The sequence below is a fragment of the Tamandua tetradactyla genome, chromosome 4 (assembly GCF_023851605.1).
Source record: "Tamandua tetradactyla isolate mTamTet1 chromosome 4, mTamTet1.pri, whole genome shotgun sequence".
NCBI classification, from domain to species: domain Eukaryota; kingdom Metazoa; phylum Chordata; class Mammalia; order Pilosa; family Myrmecophagidae; genus Tamandua; species Tamandua tetradactyla.
Genome location: NC_135330.1, coordinates 164,813,765 through 164,837,443, shown reverse-complemented (window position 1 = coordinate 164,837,443; position 23,679 = coordinate 164,813,765). Strand labels below are relative to the sequence as shown.

The 23,679-nt window shown below is 35.7% G+C and overlaps 1 protein-coding gene across 2 annotated transcripts in view; it reads left to right on the top strand.

Annotated features, from left to right (window-relative positions):
- Positions 1–23,679, top strand: part of UGGT2 (UDP-glucose glycoprotein glucosyltransferase 2) — a 271,578-nt gene that overhangs the window by 16,023 nt on the left and 231,876 nt on the right. Inside the window, exons 3-4 of one of the 2 annotated variants that reach the window (XM_077158542.1) lie at positions 10,625–10,755; positions 11,233–11,345. In XM_077158542.1, the coding sequence (XP_077014657.1) occupies positions 10,625–10,755; positions 11,233–11,345 (244 nt within the window). Of the gene's footprint in view, positions 1–10,624; positions 10,756–11,232; positions 11,346–23,679 lie in introns of those variants that run through there. The other variant, XM_077158543.1, reaches the window with a different exon arrangement.

Sequence of the window (23,679 nt, the reverse complement as noted above, 5' to 3'; positions counted from 1 at the left end):
AATAGTGCTGGCATTTATGTTTACCCAGGTTGTTACAGTCTCTGGAGATCTTTATGCAGCTCTGAACTGTTATCTATTGTCCTCTTCTTTCAACCTGCAGAACTCTCTTTAGCATTTCTTAGTGGGCCTGAATAGTAATGATAAACTCCCTGGACTTTTGTTTATTTGGGAATGTCTTAGTCAATCCCCTCCCCCCAACAATCACATAGTCACTTTGTGAAAACTATATCATTATACATTCATCTTCAAGAAATATGGCTACTGGAACACAGCTCTATAGTTTCAGGCACTTCCCTCTAACCTCTCTAATATGCCTTAAACTGAAAAGCCTCCCTCAATTTTGAAAGACAGTTTTGTTTGATATAGAACTTTTGGTTGGCAGTTTTTACTTTCATTTTTACTTATGTCTTCCTACTGCTTTCTTGCCTCTACATTTTCCAGTGAGAAATGGGCACTGAATTTGGTTGAGGTTTCCTTGTATGTGACGTATTACTTCTCACTTGCAACTTTCAGAATTCTCTTTTTATCTTTGCCTTTGGTGTGATTATAACAAGGTGCAATGTGGGTCTGTTTGAGTTTATTCTGTTTGGAGTTCATTAAGTGTTGTGCATGTGTATATTCATTTGGCTTTTTTGTATATAGTTTTTATCATGTTGAGGAAGTTTCCTTCTAAGTTTTTTAAGTGATTTTTTTTTCTTAAGAAAGGGCACTGGATTTTGTCAAGTGTCTTCTTTTTATGAATTGTGATGATTATGTAGCATTTTTCCTTCCATTAATGTGGTGTATTATACTAAATGATTCTCTTAAATTGAATTTTCTTCATTCCTGGGTAAATCTCACTAGGTCATGTATAATCCTTTCTAATATGCTATTGGATTTCGTGTGCTAGTTTTTGTTGAGTTTCTTTGCCTAGATAATCATGAGGGATATTGGCCTGTAATTTTCTTTTCTTGTAATTTTTAAAAATAGCTTTGTTATTAGGGTAATGTTGGCTTCATAGAATGCATTAGGAAGTGTTCCTTCCTCTTCAATTTTTTGGATGAGTTTGACAGTGATCAGTGTTATATCTGCTTTAAATGTTTGGTAAAATTCGTGAGAGAAGTGATCTAGTCTAGGACTTTTCTTTGTTGGGAAGTTTACAGTTTCTGATTTTTCTTTTTACTTGTTTTGGTCTTTTTGCTTGTTATTGAGATCTTCTGTTTCTTAAGTCAGTTTAGGTAATTTGCTTGTTACCCGGTATTTGTCTATTTCACCTAGTTATTTAATTTGTTGGCATGCAGTTGTTCATGGTATTTTCTTATGATCTGTATTATTTCTGTAAGTTAGTAATGTCCTCCCTTGCAATTTGGATTTTAGTTATTTTTGTTCTCTATTATCTTTGTCAGTCTAACTATAAAGCCTTGCCAATTTCATAGATGTTTAATGTATTATTGAATTTGATTTGCCAGCATTTTGCTGAGGATTTTAATAAATGCATTTATTCTGATTCAGTCTTTTTACTTGCTGTATAGCTGTTCAGATTTCCTATTTCCTCTTGAGTCAGTTTGGTAGTTTTTGTATTTCTAGGATTTTGTCCATTTTTATCTAGGCTATCTAATTTGTTGACATACAGTTGTTCCTAGTATTCTCTTATAGTCTTTTTTTTTACTTATACAAGGTGATGCTCCCATTTTCATTTCCGATTTTATTGATTTGAGTCATTTCTTATTTTCTTGGTCAGTCTATCTGAAAGTTTTCCCTTTTCTTGACACTTTCAAAGTACCAACTTAGGTTTCATTTATTCCATCTATTATTTTTCTATTCTTTATTTTATCTGTGCTGTAATGTTTAAATTTACTTCCTTCTGCTTACTTTGGGTTTAATTTGCTCTTTTTTTTCTGGTTCTTACAAGGAGTAAGTTGTGTATACTTATTTCAGATTTTCCTTTTTTAGTGTATGTTTTTATAGTATAAATTTCCCTATGAACGTTGTCTTTACTGCCTCCCATAAATTTTTGCATGTTCTGTTTTTTCACTTTTACTCATCTCAAGATATTTTTGAATTCTTCTTTGACCCTCTAATTGTTTAAGAGTCTGTTAATAAATTTTTACCTCCTTATGAATTTTCCAGTTTTCTCTGATTATTGACTCCTATCTTCATACCATTTTGGTCAGAGAATTTACTTTGTATGATTTCAATGTTTTAAAATTAAAATTTGTTATGATTTGTTTTGTTACCTAACATAGGGTCTATCCTGGGGAATGATTCTTATGCACTTCAGAAGAAGATGTGTGTTCTACTGTTATTGTGTGAAGTGTTCTATAAAGGTCTGCTGGTCTAGGTGGTTTATAGTTTTGCTCAGGTCCTCTGTTTTCTTATTGATCCTCTGTGTAGTTTTATCCATTATAAAAGTGGTGAATTAGAGCCTCTTAGTATTAATGTAGCACAATCTATTTCTTATTCAAATCTGTCAATATTTGCTTCATCTGTTTTGGAACTCTTGTTTGATATACAAATACGCAGTTGTTTTATCTTCTTAATGAATTGGTCCTTTAATCAGTATATGATATCCTTCTTTGCCCTTGTAAGAGTTTTTGATGTGATGTCAGTTCTCTTTGATATTAGTATAGCCACTTCAACTTTCTTTTGGTTACTATCTGTATGATTGTTTTTTCCATCCTTTCACTTTGGATTTATTTGTATCTTTAAATTATAGGTGAGTGTCATGTAAATAGCATATAGTTGAAAATTCTCCAGAGAGAAAATTACAGGATGGATATATTTATACACACATACACATCCATCCATCCATCCATCCATCTATCTACCTATCTATCTATCTATCTATCTATCTATCTATCTATCTATCTATCTATCTATCTATCTATCTATCTATCTATCTATCTGTGTATCTGTCTGTCTGTCTGTCTGTCTATCTATCTATCTATCTATCTATCTATCTATCTATCTATCTATCTATCTATCTATCTATCTATCTATCTATCTATCTATCTACCTACCTACCTAACTACGTACCCACCCACCCACCCACCTACCTACCTACCTGCCTACCTACCTACCTACCTACCTATCTGTCTGACTCAAATGAGCCTTGAAAATTGATAAATCCGAATTCTGTAGAACAGGCTACAAATTGGAAACTTGATGAAGGTACCATTGAATACCCCAGAAGAAGCTGCAAGTTGGAAACTCTGATGAAGGTGGTGAAAGTTCTCCAGGAAAAGCTGGCTGTCTGGAGTAGAGAAAGAAATTCTTTCTGACTGCTGAAATCATCAGTTCTTCTTTTAAGGCCTTCACCTGATTGGATAAAGAGACTCTCTTGTTGCCGATGACAATTTCCTTTTATTTTTGTTTTTTGCAGATGTCATCAGCCATAAATACAGTCAACTAATTAGTGATTTATATACACAGGATTCTCTCACAGTGACAATCAGGCCATTGCAAGCTTGACCAAACCGTTGGATACCATAACCTGACCAAGTTTGGCCCATGAAATTAACCAAGACTTTGGGTCATGTTTTTTTTTTTTTTTTAATCCATTCTGCCAATTTCTGGTTTTTATTGGAGAATTTAATGTCTTTACATTTAAAGTAATTACTGAAAATGCAGGACTTTCTTCTGCCATTTGTTATTTGGTTTTTATAAGTCCTGTGTCTTTTTTGTCCCTCATACATTCCATTACTGTCTACTTTTGTGTTCAGTTTATCTTTTGTAATGAACCATTTTCTTTCTTTCATTTTAGATATTTTCTTTGTGATAATCATGGGGTTTATATTTAACATTTTTAGTATAGCAATTTGTTTGATTTGAAACCGACTTACTTTCAATAGCAGAAGCAAAATGTTTCTATACTCCTCCATTTCCCTCTTATGTTTTCCATGCCACACACTACGTCTTTATGTATTATGTGCCTAATACCACAGATTCATAATTATTTTCTATGTATATTTTAGACCCTGTAAGAAGTACAAAGTGGGGTTAAGATAAAAAATACAATAATATTGGCATTTATATTTACTGTGTATTTACCTTTATTGAAGATCTTTATTTCTTCATGTAGCTTTGAGCTACTATCTAGTTCCCTTTCTTTCAACATGAAGAACTTCCTTTAGCGTTTCTTGAAGGACAGAATCCCTGAACTTTTGTTTATCTAGGAATGTCTTAATCTCTCATTTTTTAAGAATAGTTTTCCTGGATATAGAACTCTTGATTTACATTTTTTTCTTTCTGTACTTTAAATATATTATCCCACTCTCTTCTCACCTCCATGGTTTCTGTTAATATATTGACACTTAATTTTACTGAAACTTAGGCATTATATTGTGTGCCTCAACTGGTAATCCTTTTTATAGCCAGTTGTGGTTTGATTGTTTTCTGTTGGTGTTTTAGTGATTTTGCAAGCTCCTTCTGCAGCCAGAGTAAGTTCTGTGACAGGAGAGACAGACATGAGCATCTTGGATTAATCCTTCAGACTGCCACCAGACACACTGGTACAGACACACATGTACACCAATATACACATATTCCTGTCTTTCCTCTGAATGTGGGATGCGGGACTGATATTGTGAGTGCAGGCATGCACTGTAATGAGATTGGAGGAGTGGGAGAATGACTATAAAGGTACCAAATGGTTTTCCTACTGTTTTTAGGTTGCCTTTTTCTTTATTTAGTGTTTGCTGAGTCACTGAAACCTTTTGACTATTTTCCAGAGCTTTGAGAGATTTCGTTTCTGCTTGTTTTTCAATGTTTCTGTGGCAGATGGAATGGAATGTTGGATAACCTTGCTCCACCATTTTGCTGGCATTTCTCCTGGTGTTTGTGGTGGTGGTGGTGGTGTTTTTTAGTAAAACCATATGACAACGTCTCTATTTTGTGGAAATTTGTCTACTTAGGCATTCTGTCTTTATTGGAGTCGGTTTTGGTAAAGTGTTTCTTTAACATGGTCATGCCATCATTTCAGATTTATTTGCATAATTATACAGAATTATCTCTTATTTAGATGTTTCCATTTTAATGATATTTACACTTTGTAATTTTTTATTCTTATAACTTGTTCATTAAAATTATCTGGCTATTGCTTTTTTCAAGTTTACTTTCTTCAAAGAAAAAGCTTTTTATTTATTAGATCTATGGTTTTTGTTTTAATTGAACTGTTGCTTTTCCCTTTATTCATTTCTTCAGTGGTCTTTTGGTTTACTCTGTTACTTTTCTAGGTCTTGAAGTAGATGTTTGTATCTGTTTATTTTTATATTTTTAATTTTTATTTTCAAGTTTTAATGTTTTGAATGTTCTAAGCATTACTTTAATTGAATCCCCTCGTTACTGGTGTGTAATATTATTGCCATTGTAGAATCTTTGCAATTTTGTTTTGGGATTTCCTTTGATCCAAGAGTGTCTTTTTGGAACTTAAAATCTTTCCGCATAGAAAAGCCTCTTTCTTAAAACTTTTTTTGTATTTTGTTTAAATAATGCTTTTGAATCAAATCACTTTTGCAGTATTTGCTGTTTCTTTCTGCTTGATAGGTAGTACTTTAAAAATAATTTCCCATGTGTTCTTATAAAGAAGAAAGAAAACTTTCTCTTATTACAGAACATTTCTAATTTTCTTTGTTGATAATTTTTACCTGGTCATAATTTTTTTTTTAAATCTATTTGAGTATTCTTAGACTGAACTAGGAAATGTTAAAAATCTCTGATTTTTGGTCCATTTTCAAAGGTTTCTCTCCCCCTCACAATTACCTTATAAATTATGAAAGCTGTGCTATATTACTTGGTAAATAATGACTTTGAAATCTTGCTTTGTCAATTTTGGCCTTTGGTATTATAAAGGGTCTTTTTTATCCCTTGTTGAGTGATTTTTAGGCCAAAATTGGATGGTGCCTAATATCAAGATTATAACTTCTTTCTTCTTATTTCCAACTGCCAGGTATAATTATTCCATCTTTTAATTTATTTAACCAACCTTTTATACAGATAAAATTCACCCATTTAGCATTTGAGTTTTGACAAATGAATATATCCATATAGTCACTTACACCCCTTTTTATTAAACGTTTCCCCCATACCCAGTGCTCAGCAATCACTGGTCTTTTTTCTTTCATTGAGTTTAGTTTTGCAGTTGTAGAATTTTATATAAGGGAAATCATATAATATATATGCTCTTGTTTCTGGCTTCTCTTGCTCAGAGTAATGATTTTAAGATTCAGTATTTTGTTATGTGCATCTGAGCTGTCCCTATTTTGTTGCTGACTGGTGTTCTATTTCCTAATAATTCCTAGATTGGTGATTTGCATTCTTTCTTTCTTTTTTTTTTTTTTTACTTGATCAGCTTAATTACAAGTGTTTGTTTTGTGAATGTTTAAAATTAACCAAATTTTCTTTTTTTTAAACTTTTTTATTCTATAGTATAACATATATACAAAGCAAAGAAATAAAAGAGGATAGTTTTCAAAGCACTCTTCAACAAGTGGTTATAGGACAGATCCCAGAGATTGTCACAGCTACCATACGATCCTCTCATATTTTTCCATCTAGCTGCTCCAGAATATAGGAGGCTAGAGGGCTTAAATGCTTTTTTTTTTATCATCACAGTCGACATTTTTTCCTCCTTTTTTGGTGAACAGTAACATATATACAAAAAAGCTATAAATTTCAAAGCACAGAACCACAATTAGTTGTAGGACGTAATTCAAACTGACATGGGTTACAATTTCACAATTTTAGGTTTTTTACTTCTAGCTGCTCTAAAATACTGGAGACTAAAAGAGATGTTAGTTTAATGATTCGGCATTCATATTCATTCGAAAATTAACCGAGATTTTGCTTTGTTAATTTTCTTATTGTTCATCTCTTGTCTATTTCATTTATTTCAGCTCTACCTATATTAAGTCATTCCTTCTGATTCCTTTGGAATTCTTTGCTCTTGTTTCTTTCATTTTCTAATGTAGAACCTAAGGCATTAATTTTAATATAAGCATTTAAAACCATAGTTTTCCCTGTAAGCATTGCTTCTATTACATCCTAAAACTTTTTGTATATTGTGGTTTGCTTGTCATTTACTTAAAAACTGTCTTCTAATTTCTCTTGGCGTTAAGTGTTTGATCTGTGAATTACATAGAAGTTTTTAGTTTCATATATAGGTATGTTGGGCAATGTAGATATCTTACTGTGATTGATTGCTATTGTAATTTTATTGTATTTAGCATTATGACTTCAGTTCTTTGAAAATTGGTGAGAGATTTTTTGATCCAGCTTATGGTCAGTCTTCTTGAATATACCATACACACTTGAAATGAATGGAGGTGTGGTTCTATTAATGTCAGTTAAATCAGAATTTTTTTGTCTAGTTTTTTTCTGTCAGTTGTTAAGAGAGGGGTGTCAAATCTCCTGTACTTGTGAAATTGTCTTTTTCTTCCTTTAATTCTGTCATTTTTTTTTGTGTCAGTGTTTTGAGATTTTGTTTTGATGTATGCCCGTTTATAATTATGTCTTACTAATAAATTGTCCCTTTTATCATTGTTAAGTGTACCTCTTTCTCTCTCATAATATTCCTGTTTTAAATGGTACTTTTCCTGATATTAATTTAGGCATGGTAACTTTTGTATGCTTATTATTATTTGCATGTTATATCTTTTTTCCATTTGTTTAACATATCTGTATCTTTGTGTTTAAAGTGTGTTTTTTATAAGAAGCATGTAGGAAAAGCTTGCTCTTTAATCCATTCTGCCAATTTCTGTCTTCTAAATGGAGTGTTTAAAGTAATAACAATGTAGTTACTGGGTTATGTCTCTTTTTTATTATTCTGTTTATCTTTTCTTTTAGGTTAATTGAGAATTGTATGTACTCCATTTTAATATATTTATTGACTTTTTGGCTGTATATATCCATGTTACATTTTTGTTGCTTAATCCTTCATAGTCTACATACAGTTAATATTGTGCCATATCACTTAAGATGTAGAAGGTTTGCAACCATATTATAGGTCCTGATATTCCCCTTCCACTGACTTTTATGTTATATACATATTGTATGTATTACATCTCTGTATATCAGAAACTCTGTAGACCATATTATTATTTTTGGCTTTAACTGTCATAGTTAAAGAATTTATAAGGCAGTATATTCTTTACTATTTACCCAGCTATATACCATTCTTCTTGTTCTTCCTTAATTCCTGACTTATTTTCTTTTAGTGCAGATCTACTGGCAGCAATTAGGTTTCCTTCATCTGAAAAGTATTAGAATCATAAGGATTATTCCCCCTTGATTTCTGAAGTTTTAGAATTCTGGGTTGATAGTATTTTAACAGTTTAAAGGTATTGTGTTACTGTCTTCTGGCCTCCATGGTTTTTGATATGAAATCTGGTGGTTTGAATGCCAGTCACATATTCGTAATGTGTTTTTATTTCCTAGCTATTTTTAAGATGTTTTTTAAGATGGGTTTTTTTTTTCATTTTTATTTTTTGGCAGATTGATTATGATGTATCTAAGCATGATTTATTTGAGTTTTCCTTTTTTTAAAGTGTGCTGAACTTCTTGGATCTGTAAATTTATGTCTTTCTTCAAATTCAGGAAGTTTTCAGCTATACTTATTTAAATACATTTTCTGTGCCAATATCTTTTTAACAGTATCTTTCTAGCTAGATGCATAACTGGGTCTACAGTTATATAAATGGAAGACTCAGTGCACCTGTGCATCTCTTAATTATTGTCTGAAGAAGGTCTGGCCTTTGGCCTTCTCCAACCCAAAACGAGTCTTTGTATTTGTTGCCATATGTAATGGGCTTGAAGCTGACTAATCAATTGGTGAGGAAGTCCATTTGTATGGAGGAGCGCTAACCACTAAGATATTATTTGAACAAATGTTTTTGAGCCTACTTCCTGGTACTGGGCCTGTAACCACATATTCATTTCTTCTTCATTAGCAGGCAGCAAAGTGGAAGACCATTTATTGCCCTGTTGACCATATAATTTGGACAGTCTGCCTACAGTCAGTTCACAGGGCTTTCTCTTAATTCCTGTTAATTGGTTCATAGAGCTGTGTTTTACTTTTCCAGAAATGCATCTATCAGCATTCCATCTTTGTCACTCAAACTGTCAAGTATTGTTAAGGATTTGAGATTTTATCCCTTTTAAAACCTAACAGATTTGTTTCATGGTTACTAACAGAAAACATGAAACCCCTGGATCAGAGACACAAGACTTTTTCATAGCAAAGCCAGTATCTACAATGTCTACACATTCACTCTGGTTCCTTGAGCCCCACTTACCTCCTGGTGACTCACAGGGCCAGATGACACCCACATAGTGAATGGGTTGTGGTAAGAAGAGGAACCAGGTCAAGGGCTCTGCACTTTTTGAGTAAGTGTGAACAGTGTAGTAATTGTCAAGTCATTGTAGCAAACAGTCAAGTCTCTTCAGTTTCCACTTCCCACAATATGTCTTCTTCCTCTCTGAAGAATAGTGTTTGGTATCACAGTGTGATCTCAACCACCCCCTTTGTCACCTCTTTTCACGTCAGAGAGCTGTGATCTTTAGGGGACTGCTTTGCCAGCTCTGCTCTTTTGTATGTGAAATTTCCCTCAGTTGGTGACCTACTGTTAGTGAGTAGGGAAGAATAGAAATGACCAGGGAATTAACTAGGGCAACCTATGGATGCCTGTACCAGTTGGACTCAAGAGATGCCCTATTGTTAACTTTCCATTTCTGACTGTCACTTCAATGGCACTGCAGTTTTCCCACACAATGGCAAAAATGCAGATAATATACATTCAGGGAAAGGAAAAGTGAAAAAATAGAAAGGTCTTTCCTTGCTTATTACCATTAGTGCCACCAGGCCCTTTTCAGGCTGCTATTCTCTTCTGCTCTCTCCCGTTTCAAAGATCTCTGTCTTCCTTGATGTGTCTGAGTTTTTAAAGTTAAATTCTAGGATCCATGGTTCTCTTTTATGTCTTTGGGATCTCTGGAAATAGGTTTAGAGGAGAAAACCAGCAGCTCCGATTAGTTTATTCCAATTCCAGTCAAGGTAGCAATTTTCTTATTCTTTAAGATCTGGTTCAAATCCACTCTCCCAAACTATTCTGGACACACTAACTAACACTTGGCCATGTGTACTAAATCTCAGTAGAAACCAGTATTATATGTAATTTAAAATTTATTAAGAATCGTATTACTCTGTAACTTATTTTGTGCTAGTCTTATTTTTCCCTTACATTGTAGGTAGGTCCTGTATCTTATCCTTATATATTATGGGCCCAAAACTTTGGGAGTGGCGGATTGACCTGAAATGTCTGCTGCATCTTCCAAATAGATTTAATGACTTGGTCATTTTCACTTAGTCTTGTGTTGATTGCTTGGACATCAATGAAAGATAAAAATAGTAGTTAATCATAGAGCAAAGATCTTGATTTTCTGTTTATCTCAAACTATCTATTTAAAAAGTTAGATTTATGGCAGTGCAGTGGTGGCTCAGTGGCAGAATTCTTGCCTGCCATGCCAGAGACCCGGGTTCAATTCCTGGAGCCTGCCCATGCCAAAAAAAAAAAAGTTAGGTTTATGATAGAGGATATACCAATGGGTTGGGTACAAAATATTAACATCCTTTTCTTTTTATTTCTTTTTATAGAATCAGATTTTTCTTATTACAACTTAATCCTGAAGAAAGCTGGGCAATTCTTAGACAATTTGCATATCAATCTCTTAAAGTTTGCTTTCTCTATAAGGGCACACTCTCCAACTATCCAGATGTTTCAACAGGTATGTAAAAATACTGAAACTATATTTACCAAAGAAGTTTGCTAGTAAAGCTATCTGAATGTGAACATCTTTGGCTTAAAAGGATCTACAAATTTATAATATCTAGATCTATAGCCTGTCATTGATTATATTATCATTAGTTATGCTATATATCATTAGTTATAATATAATTGAATATATTGTATAATTTTTGTAATTATTTGGATAAAGAAAATTCTGAGCAAAAATCATTATTGAAATTAATTATAATGAAAATTTTAATTTATTATGAATTTGTGCAACAACATTGAAACATATTTTCCTAGTGTAATTTTTTTAATATTTATCTTTGATTCTGCCTACATATAGATGTGTTAAATTACAGCAATAATTTAATAGTATTTGATGACTTATTTCAATCAAAGTAATGTGTATTAGTTTCTTGAGTCATTTTATAATTATCACCTACTATAGCTAAATATAATCTTGGAATCTTAGATTGCAGCTGATGAACCACCACCAGATGGATGTAATGCATTTGTGGTTATCCATAAGGAGCATACCTGTAAAATTAATGAGATTAAAAAGCTTCTGAAGAAGGCTCCTTCAAGGTAAATTAATGATAGCCTGTAGTGAAAAAAGAGAGAAGAGGATGGAAATAGAAATTTCTCAAAATGCAAAAATTAATTCTAAGAAATCTTTTGTTCAAGTGTGTGACCTTTACTGAAAACTTATCTGAACTGATAATCCTTTTCTAAAATATTTAAGTACTTTCAATATTTTGTCCTGCTCAGATTTTTATTTTATAATTATCCAAAATACCATACATATATGATACATATGATTTTATATATATATATATTTTTTTCAAGTAAATATGCCCAACTATGGATTTATGTGGACCATATCTCTTTAAATGTATACTAAACATATCTGGGGGAATAACAAACATTTTAATAACAATCAATACTATAGATGGTGTTACTCTTTATAATGTGTTCTTTGAAAGTTTTTTTTTTTAAACTTTTCCCCAGTATTCAATAAAAATGAATAAGGGATATCATAAGAAAATGGCTAATTTATAAGGAGTTTTTACAAAGAAATACCAACCAGTTTATACCTTATTGCTTGATTATCATTTAAAAAGTCCTAATAGTTTTTTTCTCTAACCATGAGTGTTATTTATTGAGCAATAGTAGATGTTTAAGAATTTATATTAATATTTTTCTCCTTTGTAAAAAGACCTTTTCCAATTTTCTTATATTTTTATGTTTATTTTAATATTTAGAACTTTTTTTAATGTAACCAAATTTTCCTTGTCTGTGTTTGTGACTTTTACATTGTTTTTGTACATAACACAGTTTTTCTCAAACCTGAGATAATAGATTTTGCTAATGTTTTCCAGTAGCTTTCTTAAAGTTTTCTTTTTTTATTTTACATTAGATTTTAATCCATCTGAAATTTATTTTCATCAAAAGATAAACATCCAATCTGATTTTACCTTCTTTAGATAATTTATTAATTATTATATTGTTTATATTTATATTATGGTATATTTCATAACTGTTTGTTCTGCTCTATTATCTGTTTCTTATAACAGTGCATACTGTTTTAGAATTCTTTTTTGTATAGTATATTCCATTATCTGATAGAGCAGCTTTCTCTGCATTACTACCTTTCCACCCGCAACATTTCTTAGCTCTTTGCATTTGTTGATTCTTACAAGTTAACGTTAGAGTCCCATTTGTTCCTCCCCGGTGCACACAGGCGCACACATCTGCACACACACACACACACAAAGTCTCAATAGCGTTTTAATTACGATTTTGTTAAACCTATTGGCTCATTCAGGAAGAAGTTAAAGTCCTAATTGTATTGAATGTCTCATCAGAATATGTATGTCTTTCTATTCATACCTTCTTTTAGAACTTTTTGTCTTATAATTTTCTACATTTTTAAAATAAAAATGTATAGTTTTATTTTATTAAATACTTCTTTCTTATCTACTGAGATGAAAGCAAAGTTTCCCTAATTGGACATATGGATATGTTATGGTATTATATTTTTAAATGTTAACCTTCTGTCCCTTTCTAGGGAAAACTATTTGTTACTGGTGCAGGATTATCTTTGTTTCCTGTGGAATTAAGATTGCTTAAGTTTTTTTTTTTTGGTTTTGTTTTGGTTGACATTGATTAATTTTATTGAGATATATTCACATACCATAAGATTGGTGCATAGGTTTGTTTTTTTAAATGCTTTTATTATAAAATATATATACAAAGCAAAGAAAGAAAAAAACAATGATTTTCAAAGCACATTTCAACAAGTAGTTACAGAACAGATCCCAGAGTTTGTCATTGGCTACTATTCCACTGTCTCAGATTTTTCCTTCTAGCTGCTCCTAAACACCTGAAACTAGAAGGAATATAGTGATTCAGTAGTCGTACTTGTTTGCCAAATCCTATTTTCCCTGTTATACTTCTTCATTCTCCTTTGATCCTTCTCCCAATCTGTGGGGATCTTTGAGTGATGCCTGTTCTGACTTTTTCATGTTGAGAAAGGGTGTTAACATTAAAAACTATGGGGACGTAATTTATTGATAGTATTGGAGAAGCTGGTCCCTTTGGGTTTCATGTTTTATCTGACCCAGGAACGGATAAAACTGTGTTTTATCTTTATAAAACAGATGAAACTCTGATAATTATAAGTTCCAGGAAAGTGGACTTAATGCAAGAAACCTTTATAGAGTCTCAGTTTGAGTCCTCAGTGTTCTCAAGAGTCAGCAGGAGAGGGTGCAGGGGTAGTTCAGTGGTAGAGTTGTCACCCACCACACGAGAGACCGGGTTTGATCCCCGGCCCATGCATTTCCCAAAACAAACAAACAATTAGAAAAAAAAAAAATCAACAAATGGTGCTGCAATAATGGGATACTCACATGAAAAAGAAAGAAATGTGACCCCTACCATACAGCATACAAAAAAAAAAAAAAAAGTCAACAAGAGTGATGCTGGTTGGAGTTTAGCAAACCATAGCAATCAGCACTGTCTAACTGAAGAGTGATGCTGGTTGGAGTTTAGCAAACCATAGCAATCAGCACTGTCTAACTGAAGAGTGATGCTGGTTGGAGTTTAGCAAACCATAGCAATCAGCACTATCTAACTGAAGAGTGATGCTGGTTGGAGTTTAGCAAACCATAGCAATCAGCACTATCTAACTGAAGCTTGCATAGGAGTTGCCTCCAGGATAGCCTCTCCACTCCACTTGATCTCTCCTGGCCACTGATGCCTTATTTTATTACACCTTCTTTCTTCCTCTTTGTCCGGAAGGTATTGTCAATTACCTAGTGCCAGAACCAGACTCATTCCTGGGAGCTGTATTCCATGCTGCCAGGGAGAGCTTTACCCCTGAATGTCATGTCCCATATATGGGGTGAAGGCAGTGACCTTCCTTGCAAAGTTGGGCCTAGAGAGGGAGAGGCCACAACTGGGCAATAAAGAGGGTTCCTGGAAGCAACTCCCAGGCCTCATCATGGGTAGTCTTAGCTTCTCCCCCATGGAAACAAGTTTCATAAGGACAAGGCTCAAAATCAGTGGCCTTGCCCATTTTCCTGGGAACTCCCAATGGTTGGGAGGGTACCTGGGACTTCCCAGATAGAAAAGTTCAGTAGTTCATATACATATTTTTTCCTTCGGACCCTCAAGGACTCCACCAGTATCCCAGTTATCAGCCCACAATATTCTGACATGTGTCCTTGCACTGTAGCAAGTTACACAGAACTACAAAGCTTCATTCCCGATCTGGACCTCAGGAGTTTGAGTTGTTCAAGTGAGCTATCCAAGCAGACCGATTATGTATTACAGAAAATCCAGATTCCAGATGCGATCAACTCCTCTGCCTTTGGTCCACACAGTAGGTGAAGGTCTAGAGTACACACACTATCATCCTCCACCCTGTACTCTAATTTACCCGATACCCAGCCAGATTGGCTTAATTTTTAACTTTAGTTGAGACCTGATCTCTCCTTCGGTCATTTCAGCTGTTATTATGCATAGCTGCGTTAACCTTCAGCGCTGCAACACTCCATATCTAGGTTCCAGATATAAAAGAGTTACTCAAAGTCCCAAGGAAATACCAGTGGATACATATTCAGCTCAGCAGCTCAGCATCTAGAAATTTTCAACTTCAGACTAAATGTGGCTGTTATAAGGGCTTAGAATCTAGTCTCCAACCTTCTTACAAGTATTTTCTGAAAGAGACCTTAGCATATTTGTTCCTTTGTTTCTAGCTTATTTTGTACAACACACTGTCCCCAAGTTTCATTTAGTTTGTTGCATGTATCTTGACATCCTTTTTGTAGCCACATCATATTCCATCGTATAAATGATCACAGTTCGCCATTCTGCCTCTCAGTCACAGTTCCCTTTGGCTTCCTCCATCTACTGGGCATCATGGATAATGTCCAGAATAAACAAGTCATGTCTTCATGTTGACTGCATTTGGTTCTACAATCAGCAGCAGTCTCAGTCTTAGACAATTTTCATTGGTCTTTACCAGAGTCATAATAGCGGAATCATGCAGTATCTGTCCTTCTGTGTCTGACTTTTATGTCCTGAGCATTACATCCTCAAGGTTCATCCATACTGTCATATGTTTTGGGATCTCATTTTGTCTTAATGCTGCATAATATTCCATTGTCTGCATATACCACATTTTGTTTATCCACTTGTCTGTTGGTGGGTATTTGGATTGTTTCCATCTTTTGGCAATTGTGAATAGTGCTGCTATGAATTATTGGTGTGCAAATGTCTGTTCGTGTCACTGCTTTCAGCCCTTTTGGGTATATAGTGAGTGTTCTAGTTTGCTAGCTGCCAGAATGCAATATACCAGAAATGAAATGGCTTTTAAAAAGGGGAATTTAATAAGTTGCTAGTTTATAGTTCTAAGGCCGAGAAAATGTCCCAATTAAAGCAAGTCTATAGAAATGTCCAATCTAAGGCATCCATGGAAAGATACCTTAGTTCAATAAGGTTGATGAAGTTCAGGGTTTCCCTCTCAAGTGGAAAGGCACATGGTCAGCACAGTCAGTTTCTCTCTCATCTGGAAAGGTGCATAGTGAACACTGTCAAGGTTCTCTCTCATCTGGAAGGGCACATGGTCAACATGGCATCATCTGCTAGCTTCTTCTCCTGGCTTTCTGTTTCATGAAGCTCCCCGGAAAACATTTTCTTCTTTATCTCCAAAGGTCACTTGCTGGTGGACTCCGCTGTGCTTCTCTGAATCTCTTTCATTCTCCAAAACGTTTCCCCTTTTATAGGACTTCAGAAAAAAATCAAGACCCACCCAAATGGGTGGGAACATGCATCTACCTAATCCAGTTTAACAACCAGTCTTGATTAAATCACATCTCCAGGGAGATGATCTAATTACAGTTTCAAACATTCAATACTGAATCAGGATTAGAAGAAGTGGCTGCCTTTACAAAATGGGATTAGGATTAAAACATAGCTTTTCTAGGGTACATGCATCATTTCAAACCAGCACAGTGAGTATAGGTATTGTGGAGTCATAGGGCAACTTAACATTTACTTTTCTGAATAATTGCTAAACTGTCTTCCGCAGCGAGTGCACTGTTTTACATTCCCACCATCAGTGAATAAGTGTTCCAGTTTCACCACATCCTCTCCAACATTTGTAGTTTCCTGTTTGTTAAATAGCAGCCATTCTTAAAGGTGTGAAGTGATATCTCATTGTTGTCTTGATTTGCATTTCCCTATGGGTAATGAAAATGAGCATCTCTTCCTGTGCTTTTAGCCATCTGTATTTGCTCTTCAGAAAAGTGTCTATTCATATATAAAATGTGCCCAATTTATAGTTGGATTGTTTGTTGTTTTGTTGTTGAGCGATATAATTTCTTTATGTATACAGGATATCAAGCCTTTATCCGATATATGGTATCCAAATATTTTCTCATATGTAGTTGGCTGCCTCTTCACCTTTGTGACAAAGTCCTTTGAGGCAGGGACTCTTTTGATCTTAAGGAGTTCCGATTTGTCTATTTTTCCCTTTGCTGCTTGTGCTTTAGATATAAAGTTTAAGATGTTACTTCCTATTACTAGATCTTGAAGATGTTTCCCTGCATTTTCTCCTAGGGGTTTTATGGTCCTTGATCCATTCTGAATTAATTTTTTTTTTTGTATGCTGTATGGCGGGTGTCACATTTCATTCTTTTCCCATGTGAGTATCAGTTTTTGCAGCACTATGTGTTGAATTTTAGTTTTTTTTTGTTTGCTTGTTTGTGTGTTTTTTTGTGAAGTGCGTGGGTCAGGAATCAAACCTGCGTCTATCACACATTTTGAATTAATTTTTGTGTAGGATGTAAGGTAGGGGTCTGCTTTCATTCTTTTGGCTATTGATATCCAATTTTTCCATGCCCATTTATTGAAAAGGTATTCTGTCCCAGTTAAGTGGATTTGAGGGCGTTATCAAACATCAGTCTTCCATAGATTTGGTGGTCTTATCTCCTCACTCTGGATTCGATTCCATTGATCGATACTTCTATTTTTGTGCCAGTACCATGCTGTTTTCACTACAGTGGCTTTATAATAAGCTTTAAAGTCTGGAAGTGATTATCTTTGCACTTTGCTCTTCTTTTCTAGAATATCTTTAGCTATTCAGGGGTCTCTTTCCCTTCCAATTAAATTTGATAATAACTAGTTTTTCCAAGTCTTCAAAGTAGGTTGTTGGAATTTTGATTGGTATTGCACTGAATCTGTAAATCAGTTTGGGTAGAATTGACATCTTAAAGATATTTAACCTTCCTGTCCATGAGCATGGAATGTCTTTCCATCAGTTTAGGTCATTTTTTATTTCTTTTAGCAGTGCTTTATAATTTTCTGTGTACAAGTCTTTGAATCCCCGGTTAGACTTATCCTAGATACCTGATCCTTTTGGTAGATATTTTGAATGGGTTTTTTCCTGTAATTGTCTCCTCAGATAGGTCATTGTTTGTGTATAGAAACATAACTATTATTGTTGAAACATCTGTAGCTCCCTTCAGTTTTGCCAGTGTTTTCCTCATGTACTTTGGAGCTCCTTGATTGGGAGCATAAATATTTATGATTGTTATTTCTCTTGGCATATTGTCCCTTTTATTAATGTGTAGTGTCCTTCTTTGTCTCTTATGACATCTTTACAGTTAAAATCTGTTGTATCTGATATTAGGACAGCTACTCTTGCTTTCTTTTAGTTACAGCTTTCATAGAAGATCTTTTTCCATCCTTTCATTTTCAAGATAATTGTGTCCTTGGGTGTAAGATGTCTCTTATAAAAGGATGTAGATGGAGTCTGTTTTTTTGATCTATTCTACCAATCTGTATCTTTTCATTAGTGAGTTGTCCATTAATGTTCAGTTACTACTGTAAAAGCAGTTCTTGAATCTACTATCTTACCCTTAAATTTTGTGAGATCTATATATTCTTTTCTTCTCTTTTTTTTCTTTAAATTACTGTTACTGGCACTCTTCGATTCTGTGCCCTCCTGCAGACCTCCCTCTCTTGTCTTTTTTTTCGGTTGAACCTAAATTCTAAAGTGACAGGACTCCCTTTAGTAATTTTTGGAGAGCAGGGCTCTTATGACTGGTTCTCTTAGTCTTTGTGTTCGAAGATTTTAATCTCTCGTTTGGTTTTCAAGGATAACTTGACTGGATAAAGATTTCTTGGCTGGAAGCCTTTCTCATTTATGTACTTCAGTGGTAGAATGCCTACCTGCCATGCAGGAAACCTGGGCTCAGTTCCTGGGCGGTACACCCCCAACCAAAAAACATTAATTGAATAAATAATGATAATAAGATTAAAATATGAAAAAACAACAACAAGTAAACACCTCACTAGTAGTAGGTCCCAAAGTCAGAATAAAATATGAAAAAACAACAACAAGTAAACACCTCACTAGTAGTAGGTCCCAAAGTCAGAAGGAGACACCGTAAGACATATCAGGGATGAGCTCAGATTAGTGCCCAGAGACGAGCAAGGAAATAAAAATTAAAGAAAAAGTAAATATATAAAATAAAATAGAATAATAAAAAAATATAAGAAAAAAATCAATTTAAAATGTGAACATATAAAATACACATTAAAAAATAAAAATAATGCTACAAATTATATATAGTAAAACTATATTAAGGAAAAAAAAGAAAGGAAAAAAGAGAAAAGAAAAAAAAACGAGGGAACGAGAGAGTCTGCCTGCCTGCACTTACCACTTATCGCCAGCACGTGGAGCTCCTGAGGCCCCTCCTCCCCTCAGCAACCAGCCTGCACTTACTGCTCTCCTCCAACAGGTGGCACTTCTAGGCACGTCTTCCCCTCTGGCTTGTCCCTGTAGGGACCAGCTGGAGAAATGGTGTCATTGTGTGGGGTCTTTGTTGGGATGGGGAAGCCCATCAGCATCCCGGAGGTGAGAGCAGGAGTGACACTACGCCCAGTGGGACCTCTTCTTGGCACCCTGCTGGGAAGCTGCTCCCTGTGGGGGCGTGGCTCTTCATGGTAGCCTGGCCCTTCTGTCTGTGGATCTGCACAGGGAGGTCTCCCCATGCTACTGCCTTCCCCTGGTGGAGATCCCGGCTGATCTGACTCTTCCACTCTCCACTCTCCACTCTCCTAATCATGATACCCTTGCCCCCCACCTTTCTCCTCCTCAGAGTACCTGAAGGCCCTCTTCAGTTACTCATCTCTGGAACCACAGTTTGGGCCATTCTCTCCCTGTCCCCTATCTTGTCCCATGGTGCAGGGTTGACTTCAATCCACCTGGCTCCACCATCTTCCTGGAAGTCACATTGCCTAAGTTTTTGTTAAGATTCAGTCTTCAGTCTTAATAAGTGAAATTACTTGTGGGTTTATTTACTTACGCCATCTTTAATTTTTTAAATCAGAATCTTTCTAACTTCGTATAGTAAACTAGGTAGCCATGTCATTCTTATTGAGTTAATATAGCATAGGAATTACCTATTCCTTTATAGCACTAATAGACCCACCATAAAAATTGTCAGCCCTAGTGTATTTTAAGGTACTTTTTAATAATTTAAAATTTATGATGTTGACTTCATATAAAAAGTTCATAATTTTGACTTTATAAAAATTGATGTATCTTTAAGATAAAAAAATATTAATATCAATCCCCTGGGAGAGACAATCTACCATGGGTCCTTTGAGTCCCTGCATATTGTTGCTCAGTGTATTAAGAATGCAAGGTCCTAACCACTCTTTATCTGCGCCATTTCTTAGGTTGTATTTGCAGCGAGAAATCCTTGAGGGCTGAGATAATGGTTCCCTTTGGGAAAAAAAGAGCAGGTTTGTTTAATACTTGTTTTTATTAAACGGTGATTTTCCAAGTTCAGTATTGCTCAGCTGCAGCTACACCTTCTCTTTGTATAGTACCTTTTACTATATTTTTACTATACTTTGTATAGTACATGGCATATTTTATCATCCCCTTGTAAGACTTTGGGATGGCAGGCATAATACTTGTGCTGCTTGATATGCCATGAAAATAAACTCATTTTTTTTTCTTATCCTGCCCAGTATGTGGCGCTTGTCTGCCTGTGGGTCCCACCAGCAAAAGATGTTGTGGCTCCTTTAACTTTGGAAGGCTCTCCCTGCTGGGGGCATGGTGGAGACAGAGGAGAGGTTGTAGGCTGGTTTTAATGGCTTCAAATTGCCAAGCCCTGGGGTCTGAATTCATTGAGAGAGGGATTCCACGTATGGGCTTCACCCCTCCCCTGGGGAAGGCACACGTGGGAGATAGCCCTGAAAGCAGTCTGTTTCTGACTATTCCCGGGGCAGTTGCAGCCCGAGTAGTCCCACCGCTGAATCTGGAGGCAGCCAAGCCTCCGTAGAAACAGCCGCAAAAACCTGTTTCATCCCCTTTCCTCTTTTTCAGTTAACCCAATAAGCAACTTCTGCCTTGACCAGTTTTGCCTGAGCTGGGGGCCTACTTTTAGTAGTCAGAATTTGTTTATTAATGCCACAATTGGTGTTTGGTTGGACTCAGTCCTTGCTACTGTTAGAGTCTCTTTCCTTTCCCTCCGGGAAGCCGCCTGTGGGGGAGGGGCGCTGGGCGCTGGCCACCATGGCTTGGGAAACTCACGGTGTCGGAGACTCGCAGCCGGTCCAGCTGGTCCAGACTGGGGTACGCTGTGTGTCCGGTCACTATCGTGGCTCCGGGAGCTGTTCTGTACTGTTTCTGGTTATTTAGTAGTTGTTCTGGAGGATGAACTAAAACGCGCACATTGCTAAGCCGCCATCTTGGTCCCTCCTCTGACTTAAACTCATTTTTTTTGACCCAGGTTTCTTTTGCCAAAATCCATGAAACAGTAAAAGGTGATCTTAATTTATTATTAGGGTAAAATCAACCTTCATACTTCATGGCTTTCTGGACAAGGAAGGACACGAGCCCCCTCGGTTGGGGAGAAAAAAAGTTTGACACTTAAATTTCTTCCCCACTGTCCCAACTGTCCCCCTCCCTTTCCAGTCTCTCTTGGCACCCTGTACTCCTTGTGCACTTAGTTGGGTGGTACTTATCTTCTAATAGCTGTTGTTGTAGTCCATGACATATACTCTTTGATATGCATTCCTATGGGAAAAAGGGGCCTGGATTCAAAGAGTTAGGTTTGGGAAGAACTCACATTAAAGAAAAGAAGTTAAAATGATTCAGAGTGCAGTATAGTTTTGATTTTCATGACTGAATATATAATTGGTATTGATATTTTACATGCTTATACTATGAATGCTATGAATGCTCATGAAGTCTGGAGGGGATTCTCACAGTCAGGGAGTATTACATATACTTTCTACTTCTGGGTGGTCCAACAAAAACAACATAGAATTCCAAGAGGAGAAAGAAAACTATCACAACTTTTTAAAAAGACTTAATGACTGCTGTGATTCCCACAGAGGCTGTTTTCCAGTACAAAATTTCCAACTGTCTGACTCAACCAAGTACACACCCCTTTTTAAAAAGAGCAGCCCTGAGGGCAGTGTGACGGTGGCAGGATTCTCACCTGCCATGCCAGAGATCTGGGTTTGTTTCCTGGTTCTTACCCATGTAAAATAAATAAATAAATAAAATAAAAAGAGCAGCTCTTAAGCTTCTAAGCTCTTGTTGAAAATGAATTTGAACCTGTAGAAGCCTTGTGATTCTGCAACATGACATTTCCATTTTGACATCGATCAGCTAGAACTCAGTGACTAACAGGGTTGAAGAGGCCCCAAAAGTCTCTCTGGGAATAGAGATGATATATTCAAGAGGACTTCTGACCTAACCCTAATATCACCTAGGATTTACATGAAAAAGTGGAAGCTGACTCTTTGGAGCAAACTTTATACCCCATTATACTACCTATTATAAAAATGCTGGTTCAGTGGGATCCTCAATTCACAGTTGTTTCCCATATACCTGGCCAGTTTACTGCTATGTTAGCTATGTTAGAAGCTGATTGTGTCCATAAGGATGCTGCTGTTAGGTCTAGCAATAGCCATGTAAAACCGAAAGCAAATGTGTTTACTCCATTCACTGGGCAGAATTAAAGGTAGTCCTCATATTCCTGAATAAACCTTGCTCTATTTTTACAGACCTGCTGCTGGATTTTTCATCCTTATATATGTGCCACCTAATATGGACAGGTGAGCATTGCTGGTCTTGAACTATTCAGTTGTGCCTGTCTCCCATCAGTGGCAACTCCTAAGCATAGACAAAACTTCCCTATCCCCCCAGTTCTTGTATAAACACATAAAACTGTCACAACTTTCCTTTAATCTTAATAATGCAAATTCAAATACTTCTTTCTCCTGAGCGATCTTGGGTCATAGCATATCTGATCATTAAGACTGCCTGTAGTTGGCCCAGAGTGATCAATATCAACTTTAACAAAAATTTTTAGACTAGAGTGACATGTACCATCTTCAGATTGTATGTTTTTTTGAGGAGAAAGTGGGCCACAGAATGTCTCCATTGGGGATAAAAGTTGCTTTTTGGTCCCTCTATTTTCCCCCTGTAAATATTTGTAATCATGCCAAAGATCAGCAGGTTGGTATAAGCTCCCTTACGCAGGTTGTAATAGATGTTAGACTGGTTTTAGACTACATGCTGTCTGATATAAAACGTACTATCACCTTGGAACTTATCACCATTGGCTGGGTCTGAGGACTTTAGGGCATGGTTGAGGTTAATACTGTACTTTAGCCAAGTTTGCTTCTTAGATGATGTTGATAGTAGCTGTGCCGGTTTGAAAGGATTATGTACCCTAGAAAAGCCATATTTTAATTCTCATCCATCCTGTGGAGCTTGCCATTTCTTTTAATCACTATTCAGTACTACAGGTTGGGAACTTGATTAGATTATTTCCATATAGAGATGTGACTCCACCCATTCCAGGTGGGTCTTGATTAGTTTACTGGAATCCTTTAAAAGAGAATATATTTTGAAATGAGCAACAGAGCCACAAAAACCACAAGAGCCCATGCAACCAGAGACCTTTGGCAATGAAGAAGAAACAGCCCCCAAAGGAGCTTCATGGAACAAGAAGCATGGAGAGAAAGCTGGTAGACGTCGCCATGTTCACCATGTGCCTTTCCAGTTGAGAGAAAAACCCTGAATGTCATCGGCCTTCTTGAACTGAGGTATCTCCCTGGATGCCTTAGATTGGACATCTCTATATCCTTGTTTTAATTTGGACATTTTCACAGCTTTAGAACTGTAAACTTGCAACTTAATAAATTCCCCTTTTTAAAAGCCTTTCCGTTTGTAGTATATTGCATTTTGACAGCTAGAAAACTAGAACAGTAACTTTAATTAAATGAGGTATGAGACACATTGAACACATCTTGTCCCCAGCTTTTGTTGGTCATCAAAATGGCCAATAGAATGGCTTACTCATTTAAAAATTTCAGTTCG